The 12,006-nt window shown below is 41.8% G+C and overlaps 1 protein-coding gene across 2 annotated transcripts in view; it reads left to right on the forward strand.

Annotated features, from left to right (window-relative positions):
- The window catches only part of ACTA2 (actin alpha 2, smooth muscle), a 475,038-nt gene that overhangs the window by 461,017 nt on the left and 2,015 nt on the right, over positions 1–12,006 (forward strand). Inside the window, exons 1-8 of one of the 2 annotated variants that reach the window (XM_082486775.1) lie at positions 3,346–3,381; positions 5,956–6,127; positions 7,849–7,977; positions 9,312–9,422; positions 9,896–9,980; positions 10,072–10,233; positions 10,482–10,673; positions 11,614–11,795. In XM_082486775.1, the coding sequence (XP_082342901.1) occupies positions 5,999–6,127; positions 7,849–7,977; positions 9,312–9,422; positions 9,896–9,980; positions 10,072–10,233; positions 10,482–10,673; positions 11,614–11,795 (990 nt within the window). In that variant the 5' untranslated portion in view covers positions 3,346–3,381; positions 5,956–5,998. Of the gene's footprint in view, positions 1–3,345; positions 3,382–5,955; positions 6,128–7,848; positions 7,978–9,311; positions 9,423–9,892; positions 9,981–10,071; positions 10,234–10,481; positions 10,674–11,613; positions 11,796–12,006 lie in introns of those variants that run through there. The other variant, XM_082486776.1, reaches the window with a different exon arrangement.

The following is a 12,006-nucleotide window of genomic DNA, read 5'->3' on the forward strand; positions in this document are numbered from 1 at the left end:
CTAGGTGGGGTGGCTATACAGCTCTGCTGTGGAATCCCAAGCACATTTTCTGTCCGTACAACAATCTGCGCAAGTTACTGAAAACCAAAGGACTTGTCTTAAGGAACATGTGGCTAAGAGTTTTCACTGGTGTCTTGAAAAATGCTTGGGAGCTTTGCTGATACTACTGTAAAGAGAACAGGGGAAAAAGCTATGAAAGAAAGAGGCAAAATTAGTTTTTCAGCTTATTTTCCTTTCTCTGATCATACTCCAGACATGCTCCTATGGTGGAGATGGCTAAAGGTTTTAGCATGGACAAACAGAGAAGTTCTCAGGGGAAGCCAAATAAAAACCATAGTTTTTGGCTGCAGATACGATGAGAGACCTAGAACCTCAGGGTATAGACACACTGGGCAAATTATGCTGTGGTGGTTTCTATATGAATGAGCAGGATAAATACTGAAAGATAGGCAGCAGAAAGTGGTGATGGAAGTGGCCTCCAGAGGGGAAGCTGAACTACTTCCAGGAATGGTGTTGTAGTCTCTTTCTTTCAAAAAATTATGTATATATTTGGGCTATGCTGTTACATGTCCGTAGAGGAAGGTTCAGAGGTTCGATCCCCAGCATTTAGGTTTGGTTCTCAGAAGGCTTGTTCTGTTCAGTTCTCTTTAGATTCTTATTCCTGTCTTATGCCAAGCACATTGCCCCTTCGCCCCTACCCCTCTGGCAATGACCTATGTTGCTGAGAAGAAAGGTGTAAACTACTGATGTCATTTTTTCCCCATGTGTTTTCATCTGTGTGATCATAACTTGAACATAGAATCACTAAAAAGAAAAGAAATACTTATAATGTCCCTCGAGAGGGACTGACCTAATTTCCTTGCATAGTTCACCTGTTTGCCTGTCTTCCTTCCTTCCTGCCCTGGGACCTTCCATAACATAACGCCCTGGAGAGGAGCTGCCTGCTGAGCATAGCCCCGTCTCTAACAAATATCCTTCATATGGGAGATCTCTCTAAACACCTGATTTTTCCTCTATCGCCGTATCAACAACTGCCTGCTCTGAATGAGACCCTGCGTCAGCCATATCTTTTTCATGAGCACCCTGAAAGATGTGATACCCACCTCTGTGGTGCCCATGGCAGGCAAGGTTACGTGTGATCCCCACCCAAATAACGATTCCTCTTAGCGGCCGAGGGGCTGCTGCTGCCGCCATCATTGCCACCACCAGTAATTGTGGTACACACCAGGCTAAGTTCACAGGAACTGTGATGAAGCTTAACAGACATATAAAGGTGTCTGTGGCCTGACATATAAAAGTACCCGCATGGCCACTGCCTCCTATAAGATCCACAGAGGCCTCTTGGAGAAAACTGTTGCCTGTATTTCCAGTTATGCTGAGGTGCAGTGTGAATGGTGTACCTGTTCTACTGAAGGGTTGTTTACTTGGCTCTGCAATCTCATGTGTGCTTTATACACTACAGCATCATCACCAGTAAGCTTTTTTGGGAGCGTGAACCTCTTCTCATTAAGGTGAAGAGTTTGTATTCTTTTGGATCTTTGTCCCAGCCTTGGTATTTCCAAGAAGAAGTAGTAGATGATGCTTCTGGAAACCTTGGGTTACATTTCCTGAGATAACTGATGTTTGTATCAAAATCAGGTATGATACTGCGGTGAAGGTTCTGCTGTGTGAAATGCTCCTTCCCCTTGACCTGAGTTCCCTGATCTAATACCATACATTCTATGTGACGTATGTAATTTTTCTCAGCTGTGTTTTTTAGTGTTGTTTGAAAACAAAGAATTTGGTTTTGGCTGTCCTTTGAGTGTCAGTTGGAGATATGCAAAAAAGAATTTGTTTATATCCTCTGTTGTAGGTTGCTTACCTTGGTGTTTTTTTTTTCTTTTTTTTTTTTTTTTAAATCTCTCTTATCCAGCATCTTTTGCCTGGATGCTGGAAGTGAAATAATAAATAGCTTTTGCATGGCTCATGTTCCAACACTTCTTTGCTTCTGTTTCTGACCCTCAAAGGCAGTTACATTCCTTAAAAGTTCCTTTCCTTAAAAGTTAAATTCCTTTTGGCCTTCAATCCATAATTCTGCCTGTCTGCTATCTCTACCAGTGGCCTAATCCTTACAATCTCTACATCAGAAAAACTCCCACTGTGGTTGTATGGGAGATTTTCTTGCATTAAGACTTACTCAATTAGGCAGCAAACACATGATGCTCCTCCCCATCGTAACAAGACTCACAAAGCAAGGATCTCACTTGGATTCTCACATCTTTCTTGGCTTGTGTACGTAGAGCAGTTTTGAACTTGTAATGGTTACGTATTGGAGTTGAGAGATGCTGATTACTGGTCTTTGGTACAAACTTAATGACAAAATATTTTTGACCATGAAAGAGCTGCTTCACTAGAATTATCCTGTCCAGGGAGCAGCTAGCTACAGCTGTAAAAATCCAGTCCTGTGCTGAAAAGAACTTGTACAGTGAGAACCCTTGCTTTATTCACTAAAAATATGTCCAATGAAAAAGCTAGAGGGGTTATAAAATTTAACTTTATCATGAACAGTTTGAGATGAGTTTATGACAATCCAGACTTGTGGCCACCAATGGAGTAGCACCAGAGTGAAGTTGGCCCACAGGTCCCAGGGTTCTGAAAATAAGCTAACAGAGAAACAGAATGGATTCTAACCCATCGTGCTCCAGAGGGGATCATAACAATCCTTTAAGAAAACATTTTCACAACCTTCAAAGACTTGACTGTGAACCCTATACAACAGCAGGTACCTTTTTCATCACCCTTAAGCCTATAGGCAATATTTAGCATACAAGCAAAACACTGAGCTTTTAAAGAGACTTTGTAGCAAAATTCAGCAGCTGCTTAGCTTGCCAGAAATATTGTCATTGTTTTTGTCAAAATCTTTAATGAAAGCAAAGTGTTTCTTTAAAAATGCCTTCCATATTATAAATGACTGCTCTTCCAATTTATCTCTCTGCTTCTCGGATGTTACTATGGAGTCCTGGACCTCTCTTGTTTGAACACATGCTCCTCCTGCCAGAGGGTGTCTATTGCGGGTTCACTCCGTCTCTCTGTATTTTAGCAACTCTCCTGAAGTTTTCAAGTGTTTATCTTGCACAGCTGAAAGTCTCCTCCTGTTTCATGAGCTCTACGCTGGAATGCAGTGGAAGAGACCCAGGGCCTGTGGCCACCCGGATTAGAGGTTTTTGTAATAAGGTCCCTATATGGTTTTGTTAGAGACTTCAGCTCTGTCTCTGTCTGTCTCTGCTCCTTGTTTGGGAGGCTAGTGGGAGGAGAAGAGCTGAAGGGGCTATATAACCTCCGAGCTTTCAGATCCAGAGTGCACCATCCCAGAGCAGCTATCCCCAGCCAAGCACTGTCAGGGTAAGTGGCACTGAACCAATAGCATGATTTACAGATTGCTGGAGGACTTCAATTAAACAATGTCAAATGGAAGCTATTCAGGAGAATGTACTGCTGGGCTGTAGTTTGCTTAAGCAAACTTACTTATTAGAGTTGAATTGATAAAATGCTTGTAGTATCTATACTGAGTTGTCTTTATTTTATAGCACTTCTGAAAGGGAAAGAACAGTTCTACCTGATGATTGTGCTGATTCTACCAGCACTCCAGCAATTGTATAAAGACACAATCTGTGTAATGCCACAGCTGGAATTACAGCTATATTCATCTTTAAATGAGCTCATGTGACCTTGGGGTGTTAGTTTGGGACAGAACAGAGTTCCTGAAGGGGTATGTAGTGGCATTTCTCAGCAGGTTTGCTTCAGTGCTGTTAACTCAGTGTTAGGTGATGTGAGTGTTTTGGGGAATATGACTGTAAGAAGAGCTGGGAGTGTGCAAATTAGCGGTGTCTAATAGGATACGATAAGGATGCGTGTGTATTTATCTTTGTCTCTATGTATATGAAACTACTGTTCTGTAAAATGCCAAATGTTTCATTAAGGAGCAGACTACTCATGGTATTTCTTGTGAGGCTGGAGTTCTCTTAATAGCTTGTTGTGGAGATTGGCGAAGTGATTGGTTGTCTTTAGATGTAAAGCAAGTAGAAGGAAGAGGCTGAATACTGTATTAATTACTTGGGAGAAAAAATTCCTTTCTTCCACAGTGCTGAGTGACATTTGCTGCTGTAAGATGTTGCTACTGCATGCCATGGCAGTCCTGAGCTGTAACTCACTGGTTGCCAGCAGAGCGCCCTGTCTGAAATCATTCGGCTTTGATTTTTCAACTTTTTGGGCTTTATTACTAAATATGGTTTTCATTTAGAGTCCACTAAGCTCAGAAATGTAGCCTTTCCTGCCCCCTTCTTTCCCCTCCCCCAAGTGATTTTTGGCATTGCATTAGCTGCATGGGTTTGAGCAAACCCCCTGACCTCGAACTCTGTTCCAAAAACAGACGGTTGAAAAGCCTATTTCCTAATTAGGAAATGGTTTGTCCAAGCCAGTCTGTTCATTCATGTTAGATAACAATTGTACTCCATTCAGTAAATGTTTGAATATAAAGAGCCTGTTTTCCCAGGAGTTTAATAAATACAAAAATCGCAACCTACTTTCCTCTCCCAATAATAATGATAAAATATCTGGAGTACATCAAGTTAGGAATTCCCTGTTCTTGTCTTCTCCTGGGAGCTATGCCCACGCAGTCTGCGGGAGCGGGGCTCGGGGCTGCCTGGCTGGGGAGAGATGGAGGATTTGGGAGAGCTGCCTGTGCTCGTTCCATGTGCTGCAGAGGCTAAACAGATTGTGGGCTCCTTTGCTCATCTGCCATGGCTCTCGCTGACCCCATTCCCACTTCGTCCTGCGCTTCCAGTATTCCTGTGGCAGAAGGTTTTGGAGGCTGCATGCGGAGCCAGCTGGTCTGTGGATGACAGCTGTCTCCTTTAGCTGTTAACACATTGCGATTTGTTGAACTCTGCATGGAAGCCTGGGCTCAGAGCTGGCCAAGTGATTCCCTACCACGCTATAAATTGCGAGCAAATAGTTCTTCTTCAGTCCTGGTATTCAGTGCTTGTTTCTGTAATTGACTTTAATACAAAGCCTTCAAAGCATTTTTATTACCCATATTATCTTCCTGTTGCCAGAGGAGGAAAACAGTTTCTTTTTACTGAGACAAGGAGCCAACATAAATTACTCTGCCGCTCTACAAATGCAGTTTATTAGCTGCTTTGAAATGATGATAGAGCTTACGCTATGGCCTGTTTTTAAAACACATGCTGTCCCTGACTTCATCTTAAAGGCAGGTTATTTTTTCTGAGTGACTATGGGAGGCCTGGAAAAGGCTTTTTTTTTTCTTTTTTCCTTTTTAATTGGTAACAAGTCTTCTCTTTTAAAAGGTTTTAACTTAATTGGATATTTTCACCCAAAGGGTCAATATCTGCATCAGGGAAAGACCCCTGGTACATGCATAGCATTTAATGTGGTTAGGTTTTGGGAAGCCCAAGACTGAATGGGCAAGACTGACATGCTCTTACCTTTGTCAGCTTTCCACATGTGCCAGGATTTTGTCAGGGTGATAGAAAAGAGGGGGAAAGTTGTGCTGAATCTGATGCAAAGGGGTCTTTGTTTTTGCAGCTGTCAGTCCAGCATTCTCTTTTATCTCCCACCCACCCCCAGCCACGAATTCTGTGACCAAATTTAGATAAACATTTGCTGCTCTCTGCTCTGTCTGCCCGTGCTGCAGGACTGGAAGTCTCCTCTGGAATCCCCTGGATAATGTCTAGTGCATACAGCCCTCTGGCAGATGTGGTTGAAACCTCTCGTGCTTCTCAAAGGAAGCCCATTTCCTCGTATGGCCCCGGAAGCCTTGTGATTGCCAAACCGGTGCCATACCTCTCTTTGCTGGTGCTGGTTGCTTTCATACAGCCATCTCAAGGGTCTTCAAGGGTGGGTCTGCTGCTTGAATATGTTGGTTTTTTAAAAAATTCTTTCCTGCTGTTTTCATAGGGCCATTTTCTGTCTGGAGGGCCTGAGGACATTGACATAGAAGATGTGTGAAGAAGAGGACAGCACTGCCCTTGTTTGTGACAATGGGTCAGGGCTCTGTAAAGCCGGCTTCGCTGGGGATGATGCTCCAAGAGCAGTTTTCCCATCCATTGTGGGTCGTCCCAGGCACCAGGTGATGAACTGCTTTGGTTATTCCATACTGGGCTTGTTGAAGGCTTTGCTGCCCTGTTCCCAGCCCTCCACCCCAGGGCCACCCCTCCCTGTGTCTGGGGCTTGTCTGTGTGATCTGTGTCACACAGTATTTGCAGGCAAAATGACTCCAGCAATGCACTCACCTGAGTCAAAGAAGGTCTCTTGCCTTGTGGAAGGAATCCTTCTAAAATTTTTCACTCCCTCCTATGCCCTCTTTTCCCTGGCCTTTAATTTTGGATCACCCAGAGAACTTGGTGAGTAAAGCTAGTTTAAAACAAACTCAAAGTAAAAAAGCCCAATACAGAAGTATCTGGAAATTTTGACTGCCCTAAAAGCTGATGATAGGCGATGTGTGGACAACTAAAGGAGGAAGGAGTTTTCAGTCAGCTTCCTATTACCCTTCCTGACTTTATTCATTTAGCTGTATCACAAATGGGCACCTGTCTGGGGTTGAGTTTCTTTCGCTTCAAGGTTTATGTTTGAGTACGTGATACATTCCACTCAATTTTAATAGTTTGCAAAATACATTTATTATCTGAGCTGTTAAATAGAGAGAGTTTATGAGCCAGATCATCATTAGTATGAACTAGAGAAGCTTGGCTAGGCCACAACAAACTAATCCACCTCATTAGCAAATCCACCTAATTGCTTCTATGCCTTCTGAGGCTGTGGTGAAGGTAAACCGCTTAAGATGCGGCACTTAAAGTGCATTTTCTGGGTATAGAAAGTTCGTCAGGGCTGGAGAAATGCCTGCCTTTCAGTATAGCAGCTAGGGCTGGAGGTCTAATTGAGGCCTCTGGGCATTACCATAATTAAAAAAATATGTTCAAATGTCAGCTTCTGTAGGAAGTGTGAATGGTATTAATTGCTCAAGACCAAGCCACACAGTCACAATGGAAACAAATACAGATTTCTAGAACTTTTCTTTCCTGATCACATATCACAGATAGTGTTAGTCCCCTGAAGGAAGGATCATCCCATCAAAAATTGCAAATCCAGGTTGCCTATTTTTAAGACAGAGTTAGAGATGCCAAAGTTTGGACTCTGTAATGACTAAATTATGGTAAGAGTATTATGCACTCGAAGCATCCTATTATACTATTTTTTTCTCCTGTATTTCCAACTTTAACATAGAGACTAGTGTATATCCAGAGTATTTTCCAGCTTCTGGTATGTGGACCATTTCTACAAATTCCATGAAAATACCCAGCAAGAAGCCTGTACCAATAGATTTGAATTGTCTGTCTCTAATGACAATATTGTAGTGTTGAAAAAGAAGAATAAAAAATGTTGAGATTTAAGCTGTGGGAAATGTAAAGTGTGTATTGCTCCATCTTGACCCTTAGATGGCACAACATCTTTTTCCACTTTTATTCTACTTTGTTATAGTTTAGTAGACAGTTCAACCTTAAACAATAATGAACATTAAAACAACCCTATTTTTCCACTTTATCTTGATGCATTTAACATTTTACTTGTGTTTAGTCAAACTGTAGTGGAAACATGAACTCCAGAGATCTAAGTAAACTAAAAATTTAATTTTGTGACTTAAAGAGCAACGAGTAATTCTCCATTCATTAGTATTTGTGAAGTGTTTTGTAACAAGTATAACTGACAACTGGGTTTATTTCACAGCTAATGTTCTATCTACTTTACAACACCTATCCCTGAGAAACTAACTCCATTTGTGTTATTTTATAGGGGGTGATGGTTGGTATGGGTCAAAAAGACAGCTACGTAGGTGACGAGGCTCAAAGCAAGAGAGGAATCCTGACCTTGAAATACCCCATAGAACACGGCATCATTACAAACTGGGATGACATGGAGAAGGTATTTCAGCTTTGAAAAGTTGATGTGTATCACTGGTAAACACAACTACTTGAACCAAATATTTACAGAATACCTGCTAAACTTTAGATGAAAGCGTCATACTATCAAGTGTGGTTTAATGAGAAGCTTGTTAACAACAAAGGTTAATTTGCATCTAAAGTTGAAGTATCACTAGGAGTACATCAAGATAGTTATTGGGAGTTCTTTTACTCCAGTGTGGTCTATAAGTCTTTGCTAATTACTGGAGGAGGGCGGGAAGGAAAGAAAAGGAATATCCTCAATTTGCTAGTAAGGAAACGGAATTTAAGAGAGTACCTTTCTGCAAAAAAGCAAAGTGTGTATATAATCTGATGTGAAAGGCACTGTTTACACACATACTTTTTAATGCTTGAAAGATTAGTAATATTGCAGTGCAATGCATCCATTTCAGAGCCAGTATTTTGATGAAAGGCTCCCAGAACCATGTTTATAGTCTTAGGCTGTACGGTTGATATAATTTCTAAGATGGTATCTCTATTTAATGTTGTGCTGTGGAAATAGGGCTGTTTGGAAGAGTCGGGACATCACGACACACTGCAAGTGCATGGAGCCACACAGGACTTTCTGACTCTCATAACACTGTAGGTTTTAATTGGAAGCAAAACCTTTCAGATGCCTGACTTATCAACTGGTCCCTAATCACCACCAGCTGGAAACCAAGCTTAGAAAAACCTCCTTGGCCTTTAGAAAGTCTCTGGTGGTTTTATTCCTTATTGGTGTATTAACCTCCTCACTGAGGTCTTCTTGGCCTCAGATCTTTATAGCTGGTAGGAATGAGTTGTGTGGAGGTGTTAAACACAAGCTGACTTTCAGCCTCGCAAACCGTTTGCCTTCCTTTCTTTTTGTGATTTCTTGGGCTGACCTCTACAAACCAAAAGACTAAACTGTCTTCAAGAGACCTATTATCTATTAAACTCTACTATATAGGTCTGCATATGTTCTAGAGCTGTTCTGGAACTGTTTCACTTTCAGTCATTATTGAAATAGCGTTGCTGGAACCGAGTCTGTCCTGCCGTGTCTCTTCTACTGTAAGAAAAACACACTTACTTTCATTAACTTATGTGTCCTTAAAATAAGTCATACATTACTAGCAGTAAAACCTGAGGATAGTGCTTTTCTTTCTACAGTTACTTTTGTGATCTCTATGAAGGCAATAAGAACAAATGCATGAGAAACATTACTAGCCTGTCTCTAGGGCTGTAAGCAGTGTGCTGGAGCACAGTACCTGTCTGGAAGGGATTCTGAGCTGCTGGCTGATGTTGTTTCTTTCCTTTGGCTTCTCCCATTGTCCTCAGATCTGGCATCACTCTTTCTATAATGAGCTCCGTGTTGCACCTGAAGAACACCCAACTCTGTTGACTGAAGCACCACTGAATCCCAAAGCCAACCGGGAGAAAATGACCCAGGTAGGCTCTCATTAAAGCTATGGAATAATTCCATCTTTGTGAATTCAACAGGATGTGAACTTCATAATTTCAGTTAGTCATGATGTCCAGTAGTTTCTCTCTCTTGGTTGTGGAAGATGGAATGTTCATAGTGACCGCTATGCATATTATTACATTTACTTTAGAAAATCAGTGTATCCACTTTGAATGTGAGTACTTCAGTCTACGTTTTATGTCTTCTTAATCTGTTTTTATGCCCAGGCCTATTACAAAATTATATTTAATATGTGAATGTGTCTATATTCGTATATTAAAGATATAGGCCAGATACAGGGTGATGTCTTATAGGACAATTTTTTTTATTATTTAGATTTTGTATTTTCATTCCTTGTTATTACCAAGAAACATGAAAATCTTCTCCCACTCTTTCAGTAAATTGCTTCAGCTAAGCTAAAACCCCTAGTGTTAAGGCAATTATTTTAACTGCATTTCAGATTATGTTCGAGACTTTCAATGTGCCAGCCATGTATGTAGCTATTCAAGCCGTTCTGTCCCTCTATGCTTCTGGACGTACCACAGGTAGGCCTCTGGGGAACATGACACAGACGTTGGAAATAGTTTAATGTGTTGATGTGCACCTGGGAATGAATCGTGTGTTATCTTCTCAAAGGGATTGTGCTTGACTCTGGGGATGGTGTCACCCACAATGTGCCAATTTATGAAGGCTATGCCCTGCCGCATGCCATCATGCGTCTGGATCTGGCTGGCCGTGACCTGACAGACTACCTCATGAAAATCCTGACGGAACGTGGATACTCCTTTGTGACCACTGGTAAGGACACGCTGCTGACTGAGGAGGAGAGTTGTTTAATGTGCGATGTTTCTAGTGGCCTTAGAAGGACTGGCAGTAGTTCTGGAGTTGAACGGACACAAGAAGGAATCTAACAGAAAAGTCCCCTGCAAGACTGGCAGAGGATTTGTTTAAAAAATGGGGTGGGTGTTGGAGGATGAAAGGGCACAACCTGTCACATGTCTGGGTCCTGCCTGAGTACCATTCTAAAGACTGAATCTTCTTGACAGCGGAGCGTGAAATTGTCCGAGACATCAAGGAGAAGCTATGTTACGTGGCCCTGGACTTTGAAAATGAGATGGCCACTGCTGCCTCTTCCTCCTCTCTCGAAAAAAGCTATGAGCTTCCTGATGGTCAGGTGATCACCATTGGAAACGAACGCTTCCGCTGCCCAGAGACCCTCTTCCAGCCATCTTTCATTGGTAGGTTGAATGATTGTTCTGCCTTGGTAAACTGCACATAAATATCAAGTCCCCATTTTCTTTTGATTGTGTCCCATTGTGAACTCACTCAGACCTATGCACAAGTATGTCCTATCACCCATTATAAAATCATCTTTTAGAGCAGCACTATTAATATGGTGGGAGGACCTTCATATCAAACAATAAGGCAAGATGCTTTCCCAAAATAAACCCTGAATGTTTATTCCTGGCTTCTGGTAGTACATTGTGCAGTTGGCTACTACGAGAAGTGTGGCTGCAAAGCCACTTTTCTAAGTAGCGTGAGGATTGTAAATTGAATGTGCTTGCAGAGGGGTGGTGTGGGGGGGCAAAGCACTACTTTTATTTTCCAAAACGGCTGCTCCAAATCCTGAATCCATGGTTAATCAACTTTGCAGAGCAAAGCCAACACAATGCATGCTAAACAGCCACAAAGGTAGACTTGCAACAAGGTCACACAGAAATCCTGTGTCAGTTCTGCCAACTGGCAGGATTTCAGCTCAGAAATAGATGAAGTAGTCGCACACTTAGAAGTATTAGGACATATTTTGACTGCTTTGTCTCTGAGCTGGCTCAATTTAAAAAAAAAAAAAAAAAAAGAAAAAAGAAAACAAATTATTCCAAGACCTTATAAGGAATTCTTAGGACGTTTGAGATTGCCTGCAAAAGCCTAGTGGAAACTTTATTATTCCACACCCCCAGCTTTCTTTTTAAGGAGGAGTTGAGTGAGTAAGGGAGAGAGGAACGCTGAACACCAAGGAACTCCTAAGCAAATAATTTAGGCAGCTGCAGACTTCCCAGATTTCCACAGCTCTGAAGACCGATGTCTTCCAAAGGAAACAAATTCATGTTGTCATTTCTGTGTTAACAATTTTAAGTCTTTGTACGGAGTTGCTTCCTCAGTGTTCTGTGACTTCCCCAGGCATGGAGTCTGCTGGCATTCATGAAACCACTTACAACAGCATCATGAAGTGCGATATAGACATCAGAAAGGATCTTTATGCTAACAATGTGCTGTCTGGAGGCACTACAATGTATCCGGGTATTGCAGACAGGATGCAGAAGGAAATAACTGCTCTGGCTCCCAGCACTATGAAGATCAAGGTATGGTGCAATTATTTCTAGACTATTTGAGTTGGCATGTACAAAGTCCTCAAAATCTAATTAAACATAGCAACACTGTACAAAGTAAGTGCTTTGTACGTGTTTTGAATCACGTCTGTACCTTCTAGCAAATAATCACCAGCTGGTAACTTTGCTGCGGGAAGAAGAGAGCCTTCTCTCCTCCAGCTTCCTTGTTCATGGTGAATTCTGC

Source organism: Vanellus vanellus, assembly GCF_965231255.1.
Source record: "Vanellus vanellus genome assembly, chromosome: 7".
Taxonomy (NCBI): domain Eukaryota; kingdom Metazoa; phylum Chordata; class Aves; order Charadriiformes; family Charadriidae; genus Vanellus; species Vanellus vanellus.